General features: G+C 44.3%; 1 protein-coding gene across 7 annotated transcripts in view; it reads left to right on the top strand.

Moving 5' to 3' along the window:
- TRERF1 (transcriptional regulating factor 1) overlaps positions 1-18,354 on the top strand; it is a 101,370-nt gene that overhangs the window by 76,368 nt on the left and 6,648 nt on the right. For 4 of the 7 annotated variants that reach the window (XM_068676762.1, XM_068676764.1, XM_068676763.1 and 1 more), the window contains exons 4-12: positions 229-1,877; positions 2,491-2,540; positions 3,283-3,433; positions 4,367-4,615; positions 8,010-8,379; positions 10,340-10,400; positions 11,036-11,175; positions 11,899-12,002; positions 13,187-13,262. In XM_068676762.1, coding sequence (XP_068532863.1) covers positions 498-1,877; positions 2,491-2,540; positions 3,283-3,433; positions 4,367-4,615; positions 8,010-8,379; positions 10,340-10,400; positions 11,036-11,175; positions 11,899-12,002; positions 13,187-13,262 — 2,581 coding nt within the window. In that variant the 5' untranslated portion in view covers positions 229-497. The remainder of the gene's footprint in view (positions 1-228; positions 1,878-2,490; positions 2,541-3,282; positions 3,434-4,366; positions 4,616-8,009; positions 8,380-10,339; positions 10,401-11,035; positions 11,176-11,898; positions 12,003-13,186; positions 13,263-18,354) is intronic. The other 3 variants (XM_068676766.1, XM_068676768.1, XM_068676767.1) reach the window with 3 other exon arrangements.

Raw genomic sequence — 18,354 nt, forward strand, 5'->3', positions numbered from 1 at the left:
ACGGGCCTTTATGGGTCTGGCAGAATGATTTTATCAGAGAACTAGAGAAGAAGCAGGATAATGGGATGAGATGAAGTAATCTAACTGCTCTGGAATAGCCCAGCTGCTACAATTTTGCATATGATTATGTGTTTTGAACCAGGAGATTTTGCAGTTTGCTTTGAGGCAGTAAGGAGAACAGTTTATGTGGAAAGCCAGCACTTACCCTGCCTTTCTCTTGCCCCACAGGTGCCTGGCGCGCTGAACCTGTCACCGGTCTGTGTAAGATATGCGCTGTGGTCCATTTTTTGAAGATGTGAAGCAACGTTGAGTCTGCGATTGGAATTACTGACAGACTGGAGGAAATCTTAGTCCTTGCGATGCACACGGACATGCTGAACTATAAGTAATCCTAGCTTCTCTTCCCCTCCCCTCCCCTCCCTCACTCAGCTATCTCAGGGTTCATAGAGATTTCAATGGTTCGCGTGCCTGTAAGCTTGGAACAGAAGTGACCAAAAATGGGGGACCAGCAATTGTATAAAACTAACCATGCTGCCAACAGCAACGAGAACTTGTACTACCAACAGCACCAAATGAACTCCCTTCCATCGCTAAACCACAGTTACGGGACATCTGTTATGGATGCTCCCCAGGCGTCCCCTCTGTCCCCCCAGTTTCCCCAAGATTCAAGAGACAGTATAGCTTTGCCTGTAGGTTCAAAAAGTCTTGGGTCAATGGATACACCTAGACAAACATGGACACATTCTGGCTCAGGAAACCATGTCCCAGCGAGGAACAATTTGAGTAATCAAAGCGCAATGTGGAGCCCCCTCGGGCAGGGGGAGTCTCACGACGGATACCAATATCCTTATTCTCAACCCAGCGAAAATCGGTCGCAAAAAATTACCAGTGGGGTCCTGCATAAATTGGACTCCTTTACGCAAGTATTTGCTAACCAAAATCTGAGAATTCAAGTCAACAACATGGCTCAGGTTTTGCACACCGAGTCTACGATGGTGGATAATCCTGGTGACAGTGCGCTCAGGCAGCTGCTGTCCCAGAAGCCAGCGGTTGAGCAACAGCCTGTAACTTCCAGTGTACAAAGATATCAACCAGTGCCACAGCAAACGCACCAGAATTTTGCAAGCACACAGCAAAAGCAGCAAATGCAAGTCATGCAGCACCAACAGTTGTACTACGACTACCAGCAGCATTTATCGCAGATGCAGATGCATTCCGCCTTTCAGCAAGGGCAGACGCACGTGCAGCAGGTGCAGTCCCAGCAGCTCCTACCGCAACAGATGCAGCACTTGCAGCAGGCTCAGTACTACGCTCAGCCGCAGCAGGGACATCAGCGGCTCTCGATACAGGAGATCCAGCAGCAGCAGCCACAGCCAACTCGGCAGCAGCAGCAGAGGCAGTGCCCGATGCAAATAGCTCAGTATTACCAAACGCAACCCGTCATGCAGCAGCTCCAGCAGCAGCAGCAACAGATGCAACTGCAGCTTCCTCCGTATCACCGGGAACCCGATCCAAAGACTATGCACGAACCCCACCAGTACCCTCAGGACCCGAGTCATCCTGTGCAGCTCATCCAGTTGGGAGCGGTGCCTCAGTATTGCTACCAGGACCCCCACGAGCAGTACAGGCACTTGTACCCGCAGGGTTTGCTGCAGCAGCAGCACGACCAGCAGAAGCAATACCCGAGTGAGAGCAGAGCTCCCTCTCTGAACTCCCACGTCGGCCTCACGCCGCCAGAGACAGCGGAAGATCCTGCGCGGCCGGAGATCAACTCTGTGGGTAACGCTGTCCCTCATCGAACTCTTTTGCCACCCTCGGGAGCTCATCTGAACAACAAAAGCTCTCAGCAGGACTCACCCAGCGCCGGGTGGCCTCAGGTAGGTGGCATTTCAGATCCCTGCTCAGACAAACTTATTCTGTAGAAGAGCAGCCAGGTATGGAAATGAAACTGCTGCGGGAGAGCCGGGAAGGTACGATGTGAGCAGTGGGCATTGCTTGGGTGATTTGGGGAGCTGTGGTAACAGACTTTGCTGTCTGCATGGCTGGCTTGGCTACAGGCCAGGCTGGCAGCAGCACGAAACCACTGCTGTGGGGCTGCTGGCTCCCTCTGGAGAGGGTTCGGGGAGCTTGGGGTCAGGTTCAGGGGAGGAGGAACCCGGTTACAGCAAGGTCCTCCTGCTCCTTTTTTGACGCCTGAGGGCCTGAATGTGCACGAAGACTTAGCTCCTTGTTTCCAAAAGTAACACTGCTGGGTCAGAGGGAATGCTTTGAACAGCAGGTGGGTGCAAGAAAACTTGTGCTCGCCATGCTCACAGGGGCACTGATTTGCTGGATACATGTAAGGCTCTCAGTTCAGAGACCTGTAGTATTAAGAAAATCATATGCAAAATGCATGCATAAAGCTGTGAGGATGTTCATTTATGTATTACTGTTTCCTGAAAAAATCTTTTTTGCCTTTTTCCCCTCGTTTTCCCTCTCCTCCTTTGATAGCAGGTGCAATTGTCAGACGGCAGACTGCAGCCGCTGTCGCCAGAACAAAGGTATTAATATTTTGTGTTAGTGGTTTAAATATGAGAAATACAAAGCAGTGCTGCAGCTTAAAGGGAGGAGAATGCAGTCTGGGTAGGTCATAGATCTTACTCTTCTAGAAACATCTTTTTTTAGCTTTGTGGATATAAGCTTGTGTGATTTTACACTCCACACCCTTCTAGCAATAAAATCAAGCGCTTTGTCTTTCCCCCCCAAAAAAAAACAAAATAAAAAAAGAACCAGGCAGAGGAACAGCCTGCACTCGGTGTTGCATTTGTAAGAGAAGGGCGATGATGCATTTAGATTTGTATCTTCAGCAGCAGGGACCTTCTATTTTTCTTAAGGTCTTGCCTCTGCAGGGCTGAGGCATCCATCCCCCAGCCCTAAGTAGGGGCAGTACATCCAAGTACTCGCTGAGTGCTGTCACAGAGGGGAAGTGAGGATCTGTCACAATAGATCTCCTGGCTTCTCAGACTTTTCCATGTCAAGGGTCACCTTATAAAAGCATGTTAGAGGGAGTTCCTACTTGAAGGTTTCCTTCTTCCCATCTTGGGAACAGCTGGCCTAGGTTATCACCTGTGTATTCCACAGTACTCACCCTGTGCTTAGCTGTGGCTTCATAAACATTTAGCTGTAAAATTTTATTGACTTCCTTAACAAAAAAGCTTCCTCTGCAATGAAAGGAACATGCCAACCTGATGTCTCTTCTTCTGTTCCATGCTAAAAAACAAACAAATAAAAAACAAACAATAGTGGCCAGAACAGAGAAACACTTCCTGAGAGAGCTGATGTGAAGAACAAGCTAACGTGTTCAATATGCTTGAAGGAGTTTAAGAGTTTGCCTGCTCTGAATGGTCACATGAGATCTCATGGAGGAGTACGAGCATCTCCTAACTTCAAACAGGTAGCAGTTCATTTTACTTCAGTATTTGACTCTCTTCTTTCGATGTTGATGTTTGCTTGCTTTGCCACGCTTTGCTTTGCTGTGAAAACCTGTTCTCCTTGGCGCTGTTTTATGTCACACCCTGTGGAAGTAGAAATGCACAGAATTCTGCTAATTTACAGGCCAGAAGTCTCGCTTAAAAGTGAGAGAGTGGTGGAGGACAGCACAATGTTTGTGCCTCTTTGTGTCTCTGCACATTACAAACACACGACGAAGTCATGGCACAAGCTTCTGAATTTTTCCCCTTGTGTTTGTTTATTATATTAGAAATATCAGGAACATCAAGTCTTCCTTATTTTCATTTGGACTACTTAGATGACTAAGGGATGTTTATTAGAAGCATTCCCAGGCTTTAATTGAAGGAGCAGGATTGTTGAATCTTTGACAGCTTTCTTCCCGAGTGTTTTAGTTCTATAGGTATCAACAAATACCAAATGAAAAATGTGGGTTTAAATTGTTCTGAATAAAAATAACTTGCCTGTCAATCAGTTTTTCAGTGTCCTGATATTTTAAAAATTCTCTCTTGATGGGGAGAACTACGGGAAGGCAAAGAGCTGCCACAGTTACACCATGTGTATCTCTTTGTTTTTAGGTGGGTGATGGGGAATTCTGCCTTCATAGAGATCTAAAAAAAGGGGCACATCTTTATTGCCCATTCTGTGAGTGATCTGTAAAGATGCTTAATGTGGTTGTTTATCACCGAGGCTAAATCCTGTATAGGAGTTGCAAGTAATCTGCCAACTTCGTTCAAGGCAAAGAGTCCAAGAAGCAAGGCTGTTGTGTGTTTCGTAACCCTGGCCACTTCTTTTCAGCCACGGTGCATACGTTGTGTAGTTATCGATCCAGAAGCAGCCCTCCCTCACTCGGGCTGAAAGCCTCTAATTGTCTGTACAGGATGAAGGAGAGAAACCACCACAGCAGCCGCTGCCTAAAGAGGTGGATAGCCTCGCGCCCATCATCATGCCAGTGTCTGTCCCTGTAAAGCTTCTGTCACCCGAGCCCAGCACGCAGCCCTCTGCCAGCACTGCCACAGTCAAAGACAAGCCTGCCAACTCTGTGTCAGATGATGAGATGCCCGTTCTCGTGAAGATGACTTACTCTCCACCGTGCAGTCCCAAAGTGGCCAACCCCTGCTCGTCCTCTGTGAGTGCTGCATTTCTTGCCACTAACCGTGCTGTGCTTGTTAAATCCCTTTGCTTATAGTGCTGCTGTGTTCTAAAATGCCCGTGTTTTAGAGTATTTTCTGGAATCCTAATGATGCCTAAAAAACAAAAAGAGGCCATGGCATTGTATCATTTCTTCCTCGGTCCTTTGAAAATACTAATTTTCTCTTTACTGGGGAATCAAGACTTAGCTGAAAATAAGCCATTTGAAATTGGAATGTGATATTCTTTTTATCCCACTAGAACAAAGGGATTTGGTATCTTTTTACTGTTTTTGTTTTTTCCTTTTCAGGCTGCTTTGTTTTTATGTTATTGCTTAAATTCGGCAGTTTTATTTCTTCCTGTTTTTTGAGTCAGATATATGTGCTTCTCATTTCAGCTGTAGATAGGAAGGCACTGTGCTGTACTTAGTGCGTGCTGTGAGCCAATACGAAGCTTGCTGACTCGGAGTTTTAAAACGAAGTCATTTTTCCCTTTCCTTCTGCATGCATCAGATCTAAGGGTTAATCATTGGGAATTCTGACATAGGAAAAATGGCTGTGCTTAGTGCTTTCATTTCGCTCATAAAACTGAAATTGTCAAGTAGCACGAGGAACTGATGAGCCCTTGAATGAGATGTGAGAACACTCTTTATTGTTTTCCTGAAGAGTCCTGGAGCAAGCAGTATTATTTTGTTCACAGTCCAGTCCAGGAATAGATGCTGCTCATTGTTTTGAATCCGTGCTCGCAGACTACGCCATGATAAGGGATTACTGGAGAGTAGAAGTACTCTACTTATCCATAATATTATCTATATAATAATGTGGAGAAATATTCCAGTGATTTTTATTTTCTCACCAGTCAGATGGCTAAATGAGGGGACAGCATACACCATCATGGGTGGCTCTTTGTAGTATCTGTATATTTATCCCCCTCCCCTCACCCTTCACTCAGACATGCCTGCTAATTTAAATACACAGAAAATCTTTACTCTCTTCCTCTCAGATGGAAATTTTACACACGAACTTCCACTCTACTGTGGAAACCAGCATCTCACAGTACTTAGCTTGTAACTTGCCAGTGCAGTTTCTCTTTTCTATTTCTAGTTTCTGGAGAGGAAAGGGACAGTCTTTTCTGAATCCATGAGCTCTGAGTGGGAGATCTTCTCTAGAGACATCAGAGTAGGTGGCTTGGGCTTGTGTATTTCTGCAACGTTTATAAAATGACTGTGATTAAATCTGCCAGAGTTTGGCTAAATGCATGTTCATTCACTCAAAATTAAGCTTGGTAGTCTTTGTTATTGCCCAAGCAAACTAAATTCAGTTTCCTGAATTTAGATCCTAGATCCTGTCTTTTATTTAAGCAGCAGCACTGGAAACATTCAAACACCACAAGATCTGCAGTTCTCTTTTCTTCTGTAAAGGGATTGTGCCATTGGAGACTAATTTTCTTCTTTAACCAAAGAACTGAAGCCACGTTGCATTTGCACTGTGCTTTGAGCTGCCCAGAAAATTGCTCACAAATTCATGGAATCAGTAGAAGTCAAGCAGCAGAAGGAAGTAAGTCTTCAGCAAGACTATGGGATGCTGGGTGTGGTGAACCCAGCAGTCAAGTGAGGTCCATTAGGGTCTACCCAGAGTGGATTTGTTGAGCTGGGGCAGATGGAAGCATAAATTCTTGAATAATGGACATCAGTTTCTGGAGCTTCAGAGTAGTGTTGAGGTGATTCTGCACTGAAAATCCATGGACACCAAGATCTCCTTGAATATTCAGTGTGGCCTTTTTTGGAAATAGCGTTGGTGTACTTAGATGTACTTAACTGTTTGAGATGTCACCTTGGCTGGTTAGTTGATCTTACACTAGTGAGAAGAATGCCAGCTCTTTCACATTTAAAGAGCAGAACAAAACAAGCCTTTAATCGAAGACATAGATCTGGACTTATATTTTTTGGGGGGGGCTGGAGGGGTTGCTAGTTTGTTGTTGTTTTCTTAAGTTTAGAGTCTTTACACTTTCACCTCTGTGAACGCTAAATGTTCACCATCGTGGCGGGCTGTCTGTGACTATAGGTAACCCTCACCCTCTTGCTGTTCTGAATGATCGTTATTTGTAAAATTCTCTGCAAAGCTGCACTTTTTCTTCCGCTAAAGGAAAAATTTTCTGAAACTTAACTTTTTTGGAGAGCAAAACCATCAACAGCTGTTGGAGAGGATACAGCCATGATCTAACAGAGAGGACAGGACCTCTGTAATCAAAAACATTTCCACAAGCTGGAACACATTAATGTAAGGGATAAAGGGTGACAGTGCTAATGCTTCTTTAACATGATTTTTATTGGGTGAATGTGATTCTCAGGAACCACCCATGGTGTAAAGATATATATTGTATAAACAGACATGGTAGTAATTCTTTTACATAGTAATAGTACTTATAGATGATGCAGACATTCTGGAGTAACCCTGTTTTGTCTGTCAAAAATTTTCTTCCGCTTTCCAGTTTAATCATAGATCTCCAATCTGTGCACCTTAAAGCAGCGTATTTACTAGTGTTCATCTACCAGCTTTTGTACGTTTTTAAAGCATAATCTGAAAACCTATTTCTTACCCACCCTCAGGATAGCCAGATCCTAGGTTTGCACAACTGTTGTATCTTCTGCTTTCTGTGATTTCTAGGGATTTAGTATTAAATGATTTTTAACCTTCAAATTTGAGGAGTGTTTGAATGCCTGAATTTCCCAAATGGTTATTCACTACCCTTTTTTTCCTCCAAGAAAAGAGGAGAGAGTTAAATTTAGGATTTGTTGCAGCTGGACTGTGCTCAAGCTGATGGGAATGTAGTGATAAGAGGCGAAGAATTTGAATTTATTACATTTTTCTTCCTTTCCTGCTGCTGAGTGCTGCAGTAATTTCACTGAGCTCATACGTCCTTCCTAGTCAAACAAAATAAATGCATTGGAAAACATCTCGTATAAACTTCCTAATAAACCGTGGCTGGATAGTGAAGCAACTTGCAATAGCCTTTGTGTACTCAGTGCAAATTAAAGTGCCCAGGGTGTTCAGGTGGAGCTGAAGGGTGTGGGAGACCCATGGCCTGAGGGGGCTGCTCTTTGCACCTTCAAAAGCTGGCAGCAGCCTCTCCAGGTCTGTGCCTCCAGCTCAGCCCTGCCTTGACCCAGAGGGATCCCTGTGGGAGGTGAGGGTAATTCTTCCAGGCTCTCCTCTTTCCTCTGTGGTTTCTGGGTAGGACCAGATACCGTACTGACCAGTACCTGAATAACTGCCTGCTGGTAACAGCATTTCTGTGGCTGTATTCTGTGCCCTAGGCTGCAGGGGATTGCGTTCAATGCAAACCACATGTAAGCATGGCTGAATATTACAGTTCTGTATGTTTTCCTTTAGGAAATCAGCAAAAAAACTCATCAAAGTGCTTCAAAATTGGAAGAAAACTTAAAACCATTGCAGGACAAGAAGAAGTATCGGCACAGACCCGAACCTCTCTTCATACCTCCTCCTTCCTTCAACTTCAGCATGTCCCATTCCGGTGCCATGCTGTACCAGAGTCAGCTTCGCTCTCCCCGCATCCTCGGAGATCATCTGCTGGACCGGCCGCACGAGCTCCCCCCCTACACTCCACCACCGATGCTTAGTCCCGTTCGGCAAGGCTCCGGGCTCTTCAGCAGCGTCATCACGTCATCTCACAGCACCTCGCACGCTCAGCTGCCTCTTACGCCGCTCACACCCACTCCACGGGTGCTCCTGTGTCGGTCCAGTAAGTGCTGGGTTTACAGGGGGGCAGCGGGTAGCAGACAGCGCCGAGCTCTTTCCTGGTGGTACCACACTGAGGGTTTTATGTGTGAGCACGCGTGTGGCTGGTTGTGTTATGTCACAGGACAAGTCTGTCTTCCTCAGTGGTTTTGCATTGGATTTGGGAGCGGTGGTGTTACAAGCACGAAGTGAACAGAGGGGCCTAACCAGTGAGAAGGGCTGAGATCTTTCACCGTGGGCTGCCTCCAGGAAGGACTGCTGTGCCTCTCCATGCAGCAAGGCCGTCTGAGATGGAGGGAAGAGATTAGTTTGAGCCTTGGGGTTTTGTTTTTCTTTGGTGCTTCAGAAGAAAAGGTGGCTAACCATACCTGATCATGGTGGTAGAGACATGGGCGTGACATTTGTTACCTTTAACGATTTAGACAGTCTTTATGTCTAAATATTGAGAAAGGGTAACTTTTCCATAACAGAATAGAAGAAGCCTCCCAGTAGAAAGGAGGTGGTAACTGTACTCTGAGTCACTCCAGACACGGTCACCAACGGCTTGTGTATTTTGTGATGGTTGCCTGTGCTATCATAGCAATACCTTAGAGCTCCCATTGCCCTTCTTTCAACTCCTTCTTAGCTTTGTAAAATGAGCAGGTTATTAGCATGAAAATGCAAGGAGTAAGCTAAAATCTTACTTACCAGACCACCACCTGTGTCCTGTAATCCAAAGAAAGTGAAGCTCCTGTCACTTTTCCCACTTCTCTCTTGGAGAGGTCGGTAACCTATCTCTCCTCTCATCAGAGCCACTCTGGCTTGGGAGACAAGCATGTGACAAACTCTTTTTAACCAGTGCTGATGTGGTTTTGGTTCCCTGTTCTCCTTTCTGCGCTGCAGTACCACACCAGTGCTGCTCAAATGATGAAAAAACATGCTGGGTGGCTTTTTGTTGGAGGCAGCAAGGGTAAATGCCATAGCCTGTCATGCTTTGGGGTAGGCATGAGTAGACTCACAGATTTATCTTATGTTTTCCTTCCTGTCTGCTTGCTCTTTTTTGGAGAAAATTGGGAAATAGAAATCAGGACTGGCCATCTCCACCTTCAGGAAAGTAGTTTGTGCACGAATCTTTTGTCTTCTCATAACCTCATTAAAATCTAGTTGTTAGTTTCCTCAAAAAACAAAGCAAAATGGAAACTCCTGACTGGAGGGTTGGGGGGGTGGGGTTGCATTTCGATGCAGAATTATTTACAAAATCATTTCATCTCACAAAAGATGTTCGCAGTGCTTCAGTGAAAGGATGTTTTCAGAACAGTTGAAGTATCAACACTTCTGACTTGCAGAGGTTACAGTTGTGAGTCGAATAGGACAAAACTGTAGGTCAGGTAGGAGGGAGAGTGAGGAAGAGTTAAAGCAATAGCTTTTCTGAAAGGGGGAAAGACTGCATGGCAAACAAGCCAGAAGATGTTGTAGCTATGAATGAAGGTACATCAGAGGTGCAGCGTTGATTGGTACAGTCAAAGGTGGAGGGGAGGTATTGCAGAGCTACAGCTACAAAAGCCAAAGTAAGAATTGCTTTAAGGAACCTAAATCATTGTGTGTTCTTTGTGTTCAGCTGTTTTGCCACCCTGACTAATGTTCTCCTCCAGACCAGCAGAGTATAGAGAACTGTTAGTTATTGTTGGTGGTATGTGCTTTAAAGTGAACTTGTTTTAGCCCCTCAGCTATTACTTAACCCTGTGTATTGTGCCTGACTACTCTTTTACACGAGAAGTACGCCTGATTATGCAGGAACTAGGTAATTTTGAGCCAAACACATCCCAGGTGCTGCTAGCTCTCCCAGATGTAGCCTGATGTCTCACCAATTCCTGCAGGATGTTAATAGGAAGGTGGCAAAATAGCCTGGGTGGTGGAGCATCAGCAGGGATACTGTTGTTACCAAAATACGTCGTAATCACCCCGCACTCCAATCTCTGTTTCAGATAGTATTGATGGAAGTGTCATTCCAGTGACGCCTGGGCCCGGAGAACAGACTGTTGAACCGTAAGAAAAACAATATTGCTTCTGTCACTGTTTTTATAGACTAGCTCCAACCTAGAGTGCGTGCCCTGAAATATTTTGAACTGGGCAGGTGGTGTTCGGCTGCCTGGATGCATGTTGGTCTGGATGCATTTAAGGGTACTCGGCGTGATGGCCAAGGACTCCTGGAGCAAAGTGCCTGTGGGAGGTGTGGGTGTCGTGGTTCTGAAATGCTAGGAGAGGCTTGGTGGGAGCCACTGAAGGTGGAAAACAGTTAATGATGGCTGGAGAAAGGGTCACAAGGAGAACATATGCTGCTCCAGTACTTTTGTATTTTATATATATACATATATGTAGATATATATGATTAGCATGTATATATACCAGCTTGGGTTTTCTTTATCTGTAAGGTACGGTGTCTCAATATAGTTTAAATTGTGTATGGAAATTCTGGTTTCCCCCCGAGAGATCAGTTCTCTCTAATATTCAAAATACTTATCCCACTGAGAGCAAAGCATTGCGTAAAGCAGTCTGACACAATTTCCTGCCGCTCCAGTGTAATAAAAGTTTTGTTGGGAACAAAGTGAACGCTAATGTGACTTCCGTTTTTTTCTGCATGTTGCATGCTTGAATACTTGTTTGTTTGTTTGTTCTTATAGACGAATCAATATTGGGTCCAGGTTCCAGGCTGATATTCCTGAGCTGCAGGACAGGTTGCTAATGGACAAAGATGTGCACAAGGCTACTTTGGTTTGGAAACCATGGCCAGAACTGGAGAACAAAGTCTTCCAACAAAGGGGTATGATGACTTGCTGTTCTAAACACCCATACATCACCCTCTGCCTGCTGAAGAAATTCCCATCAATTTCTCATTTGTATACTGTACAAAACATTCAAGAGAGTGTTAATTACCGAGAACTCAGGGCAGAAGACCAGAACTGCATGTTACAGATTCAGAGCAACATTCTGGGCCTTTAATGTGGATGAAATGTTCTCTGGCAGCCAACAGGGAAAGGTTATTGCTGGGAAGAGATTTCTGGGCACTGCACTGCCTGGGGTAAGGGCAGAGATCACAGGTGAGAGGCAGCTCTTGGTTCCTAGGCCTCTCCTGGGACCATAATAGAGATGAAATTTGATGGTGTTATTGATTACTACAGTCCTGAACAGAGTTTATTCCTGCTCAAGTGTAGTTCATTCACTTCTGTTCCTCTGCCCTGACTGGAGCTTTCTTGGTGCAGCAGCACCGCTGACCATATCTATCTGTGCAAGCCACTGCTCACAGCCAGGTCTCTGCCTCTGGCTTTATAATACTCCATCACATCCTAGGGACATGCTCTGAAAATCCAGTCACGTCCCCTCCTCAGTGAGTGATCCTAAAACCAGGAGAAAAATTACCCTGGGGAGGGAAAACGTGAAAGCTGCTGCCCTGAACTACGTTGTCTGTAGTTACAGAATCATTGGCTCGGGTTGTTTAACTGACTGGTACAGTATTAGCAGTAAAATGTTGACTTGTTTCTAACAGTGGAAGACCTCTTAAATATGAGTTGTTCCAGTGTGTTACCTGGTGGAGGAACTAACTCGGAATATGCTTTGCACTCCCTCTTTGAGGCAAAAGGAGATATTATGGTAAGATAAGCTGAAACGGGAGAGATGATCCTCTTTGCAGATAAATTAGCATGCTTTATTAAATGGATTTAGATATGGTTATATAATAAGGAGATTTCTGATTGATTAGCAGTGATGCTTTAAGCATCCTGTAACATTTTTGGGGAATGACTTTTCCCTTTCATTCTTTAATAAATTTAAATTTCAAAGCAGTCCTTCTTTGAAGGCTTACTGTATATTTCAGATAGATAAGATTGCTTGGTTTATAGCCTTGGGACTTTGTCTCCCAGTGCTTTCTCCAGACCTGATATTTCACAGGGTTTGTGGTCAGAGAGAGCTTAGTCTTCTTCTAGCCCTTATAAAAAAAAAAAATATATATATATATATTTTAGCAGCAATCACATCTACTTGTTTATTTGGTACTGTGAGGTAATTGCATACAGTTCTCATACAAATGATGCATTTCAAATGTTTGCATTAGCTTTGTGACGGGAACATTACTAAGAGGCAAAACATCCCTTTTGCCCAGTGTTAAGGAAAGACAAGGTCCTGCCCCAGTTCCTGGAGAGCCAGTTTAAAATAAAATGCACCAGAACATGGGCCTGGAATGAATCTCACAAGATAAGCTAATATGGTGTCCTTTAACTTGCATCCCACTTCCGTCAGGCTCCATTGGTTTTATCTGGGGGCTCTGAGACAGGTATCTGAGTCTTATTGTCAGGATTCGACATTTGCTGTATGGGAATATGCATCATCTGGGGGAAAAAAATCAGGAATATACAAATCATCTTTCTCCCTGATCCAACGGAGAATTACCTATACTTGTTGTCATTCCTGACAGATGGTGACTTAAACAGGTGTTCTAAAACAATGCTACCAAATCAACCATTAAATATTAGTATTAATTAATAATATCAAGTTAAACACTATGATCATATTTGTCTGTGACAATCGGGAGGGAGGGAGTTGCTGCAAGCTGCTAATAGCCACATTTATGCTAATGAAGGCTGGAGAGGTGTGCACTTGGTGCTCTTCTGTGAGCTACAGTGTTAAAGGGCCTTGGAGTAATTTGGTGTGAGTTTTGTGTGACAACAAAAAAAATAACATTATTTAATATCCTACCAAGTAGTCTCCTGAATGTAGTTGTATGCAGCAACTGACTGCATGTGCTAATTTTTTTTTTTTCCTTCTGCTTATTCATTTAGGTTACTCTTGAGAAGCTGCTGTTGAGGAAGCCAGTGAGATTGAAGTGTCATCCTTTGGCAAATTACCACTACGCCGGTAGGTTTCCTTGTGATCTCTGCATCTGCTGGTACACAGAGCCCGAGGCTGGCATCCCCGTCCGGTGTGCAGAATCGCACTGCTCTCTCTGCTGTCTGCTGCAGGGATGGCAGCCTCTGACAGAGGGCGATGTGGACAGTGCTGTGTGGTACATCCAGCCTTTCATTTACGAGTTTGGCAGTTTTACCTGACTAATGACAGACAGAAACCTTGTAGTCATGTTCCTGTGTAGGGTTCTGCAGATTATAAACTGCCTGGAGTATTTTATTTTTTCTTTTAACTAAAATTTAATTCGTTGATCTTCCTTTAAAACTGTTTCTATTCATACATGATTGATTTAATAGCAATAAGGTCGTCTTCCTGTGCTGTGTAACTGTCTGCTGTCATGCCTTTCTCTTTTGATGTGATGGTGCATGATAAGGGAATGTGATAATCATGAGCATCCGTCCAAAAAGACAGTGCTATAACTCTCACCAGTGTCTTAGTGCTGAATACAGAGCCTCTCTTGGCATGGATACAGCCTAAAAGAAACAAGTTTGGGGTGGTGACAGCTTTAACAAACACAGCAAGAACCTCATTTTGGTTTTGAGGCAGAAGTGCTCTGTGACACACACAGGGTGGCGTTAAAGTTATTGGGCTTCAGTTTTGTCACCTAAGCATAGCTCAAGGTAACACATCTCTCCTCTGCAGTCCTCCATATTATTGCTCTGGGCTTTGCAGTGACTGGCAACTGCTTTAACACAGAGCAGGGTTTTATTTAAGAGACTTGAGACTTTACCTCCAGTTCAGGCTCAGCAGGAAACAAGCTGAGAATCTTCTGGTGGTCGGTCAGTCACAATATTCAGGGCCATATACTCATTTCCAGTTGTAGTCACTGTGTCACATAAGTACAAAAACAAGCTACTTGCTGGCTGTAGCAGCTCACTGCAGGGATTCCCAAGCAGCAAGGACTCTTCTGCAAAGAACTCCTAGTTGAGGCCTGAGAACCAGTACAGAAGTATGTCTGATGGCCACTGGTAACAGGAGTGAATAAAGGTGAAGGTCAAGTTTGAGTCTTGGCTGGGGGAGATGCCTACTGCCTTTGAAGGCAGCTCCACTGCAGTCTTAAGAATGGACGTGGAGCTGGCTGGAGGAGGAGGATGTTGGCCAGGAGCTGTAACCAGATCCCTGAGCGTTCATGTCTAGAGGGAGAACACCAAAGCACGTGTGTGATGTGGTCCGAGGGAGGAGAGTAGGGGGATGAAGGATATCCCGGCAACCTCATCCTCAGTGAGAGATGGAACTGGCAGAATGAACAGATGAGAAAATACTGCCTGTGTGGCAGAGGGGGGATAGTTGAAGCTGAAGCAAGTTCACAGTAGTTTCAGAAAGTGTTCTGTTGTGAAGCTGGGAGGAGCCAGGAGAGACTTTAGTTTCATCTTTCACATGAGATGATGCTAATCCTTGTTAACTAGCAGAGAGCTCTGGACATTAGAGTAACAGTATTATAAGTAGTATAAGAAATAACTAATTTATTTCTTAAGCAGAAAAGGAAGTTTGTCTGCTTATCACAGCATGAAACAAAATCTCACCAGCCTAGGTTTTACTGCCATAAAACGACAAGAGAAGCATTACTTACTAGTGCTCTTGAATGCAACATGTGATTGCAACTTACATTGACAGCTCAGCTCTAGCACCATGCAGCTCTTGAATAATAGATTTTGTGGTTGATAATCAGGCACTCAAGACGTATGTGGATTTCTCAAAATCTAGTGTGTGAATAGCTTTATATAACTTCAAGTTGTTTCAGATAACTCATTGGGCTTTCTGCTCTGTATTCAGAAATCACAGCTAACAGGCACAGCTACTGTTAAAGCTGGAGTAGACCAAAACAGAGCGCGGCACTGACTCCTGAGGATCAGGTGATTCCACAAATAATAAATATCCACACTCATCCTACGCATTGCCCTAGAATAAAGATGTGAGTGATAGCTCATCATACAGTCACAGAATGGCTCGAGTTGGAAGGGACCTTAAAGACCATCTAATTCCAACCCCCTGCCATGGGCAGGGATGCCAGTGAAACCTTCGTCCTTGAAACCTGTTGGTTTGTGAGGGGAAGCAAGTTGTAAAACTTCAGACGTTTCTGTTGTCCACCAAGAGAGCTGGGCATGTTGACCTCGGGCTGCTTGGAAGAACACCCTAACCTCTGTGTCCTAATGCTTTGCCATCTGCCAGGATGGTGCATTAGGGAAGAGAGAGGGAGCACGTACGTCATACAAGAGGAGCGCTTTTACAGACGTTTGAATGGTTTTTCATTTGAGCAGCAAAATTTCTCAGGTCTGAAGTTCTCGTGCAGTGAGAATTGCAGGAATCATAGCATCATCCAGGTTGGAAAAGACCTTCAAGACGTCCAACCATCATCTTAACTTGCTGAGTCCCAGCACAAACCCAGGGTCCTTAGTGCCATGTCCACGCATCTCTTACATACCTCCAGGGATGGCAACTCCACCACTTCCCTGGGCAGCCCATTCCAGTGCTTGACCACCCTCTCCATGAAGAAATTCTTCCTAATGTCCAACCGGAACCTCCTCTGGCGCAACTTGAGACTGAAGTGGTGTCTGCACTTCAGGCAGTCTGAAAACTTTGATAGGTGCTGTGATGGTGTGAGGCTCAGACCCAGTGTATGTGACATGTAATGGATTTGAGCCACTTCTCGGGGGGGCTCACAAGTAGAGGTGTGGTTCCCTTGAAACCCACAGATTGGGCCTGAAGACCCCCGGTCCACAGAATATATTTTTTTCAAACAATCAGTTCAATCAGTTCAAAACCAGTATTTTAATATGGCAGATAAAATAGATAATCTCTAAGCATAAAGATCAGTTTTAGAATTTGATCTGTATTGCAAAGTCCAAAATTCTTTCTTGCTGCATTGCAGATCTCTCTCTACACGTTCTGTATATCTCCCTCAAGCTAACAAGAGCAAAAGCGGTTTCCCAGCAACCAGAGTTAAAAACAGCTTTTCTTCTGTTTCTTTTCCTACACAGGATTTATTCTATTAATTAGGTTACTTCCAATTAACCCTCGTAATCTTATAAGGGTCTCTGCTAATACCATAGCTATTGGGGAAACTCTGTAAGGCCTGAATTTGCCATAGATGTACAAAAAATTAGTTCATAGAAGTGATTTTTATTATTATTATTTCAGGAGAGTGGGGTAGAGACAGGAGAGGGTGACTGGAGAGGATTGCTGAAAACTAAAATCCATCCTGTGGTGTTTTCATGCTTTCTAAAATGTTTTAGTAAAGTAGACCAGGACCCTGGACTGGATCAGTGCATTTACCCCTGCTCAAAAGGAGGGTAAATGCAAATGAATGGCTGGCTTTGTAAAAAGGGAACAGCACTGGTTTGGGATGGAAAAGATGGCAAGGCAGTGTGTCAGCAAAAAGATCTTTGGGTGGTAACAGAATAAATAAAATTTGCAGCTTGAAGCTGGTGCTTTTCTCTGACGCTTAGATAGAGAGCTTTAGCATAAATCTCTGTGGAAATAACTAATGCGTGCTTATAGCCAGTACTGGAAAAGCCTACAGAAAACAGGCTGCAGAAAAGTTAATTTGGAGTTTTCAGTATATAACGGAGTGGTGAGATACCTGCTCTGGGCTTTTAGGAGCCTGGGAATTGACACTGAGAAGCAAAACATTTGCAGTTAATGAAAAATGTATATATTCTTTATAGACATAAGTAACCTGCAGAGTTCAATACCGCACACGGTGCCAAGCCCTAGTTAATTGAGTTCAGTGCAGAGGCAAGCATTTCTGTGGAGAATGGTAACATTGACAGGAATATTAGGGATTTCTTTTAATGATGAAACTTTCAGCTACTCTCAGACTGTGGTAGAATCTTCTCTGAGTCATTTCAAAGGCGTCTGCCTTATGGCTTCTTGCATACCCTGCCTTTAATGTATGTAACACCCGCTCTTACAGTCAGGACACGGATGTTTGATGCAGTAGAGCACTTCTGTGTTCCTTCTGTAGGACTGATACCGAGGAAGCACAAATTCATTTCAGTTTAAGTGTTGATTTCACATCTTCATGGGCAGTTAGGCTGGTGAAGCAAACAGAATAATAATATATGAAAGCTTTCTGTACAGCTTCCATTAACTGATCAGAAAGCACTTTGCACGTATTCCACACTGCCGTGCCATCTCTATCTGCTTGTGGCCTCAATCACAAAGAATTTCTCTTACCTCAAGCCATACAAGTGAACAGCTACTAAAGGACCTTTTGAGAGTTGCTGTCTGGAGAACAAAATGCTAGCTGAACTTCTGAGAAGCTGAATATAAAGTGGCATATATGGGAATTAGGCAGTACAAGCATTACATATAAAATGATGAGCTCTGGCTTGATACTTATCCATTAGAGTGAGACCTTGGGATTATGATGGTAGTTGTATGAAAACATCAGCTTTGTACTTTACAGCAGTTTAAAAAAAAGGCACAAGTCAGATGTTAAGAGAATAGAGCACGTGGTGGTGCCGCTGTGCACGTCTGTGGATTATTATCAGCCTTTCTGTTCCCTTCATCACTAGATGGGGGTTTTGGTACTGAAAAGGTTCGGAGAGGAACAATAGTTGTGACCAAAGGCATTGAAGCATCTTGGCCTCTTCAGGAGGGGAAAGAAAGTGACAGAAGGGACATGAAATCCTCAGTAGCATGCAGATGCTGGTAGAGAATGGGTTCATTTCTCTTTTCCACTTGAATAATGAGGGGTCATCCAGTGAAGCTACTTGGGAGCCAGGAATCAAAGAAGAGGAGCTGGATCCTTCATGGAGATGGTTTAGTGATCTGCAAACCCCCCTTGGCAAAGCATGTTGGGGATGCAAGAGACTTAATTAATTGAAAGGAAGAGTGGGTCAGCACTTAGAAGGTTGGTTACCACATAAGCAAATTCCGGCAGATTCAGGAAATCCCCTGAGCCATAAATGGTCAGAGGTTAGGACGAATTAGGGAGAGGCGTTGTATTTGCTTGCCCTGATCTTACTGTTTCCTAGGCAACTGCCTGGGGCTGCTGCTGGAGATGAAGTGCTGCTGAGGTGGGCTTCAGGCCGGAGTCAGC

The sequence above is a fragment of the Anas acuta genome, chromosome 3 (assembly GCF_963932015.1).
Source record: "Anas acuta chromosome 3, bAnaAcu1.1, whole genome shotgun sequence".
NCBI classification, from domain to species: Eukaryota; Metazoa; Chordata; class Aves; order Anseriformes; family Anatidae; genus Anas; species Anas acuta.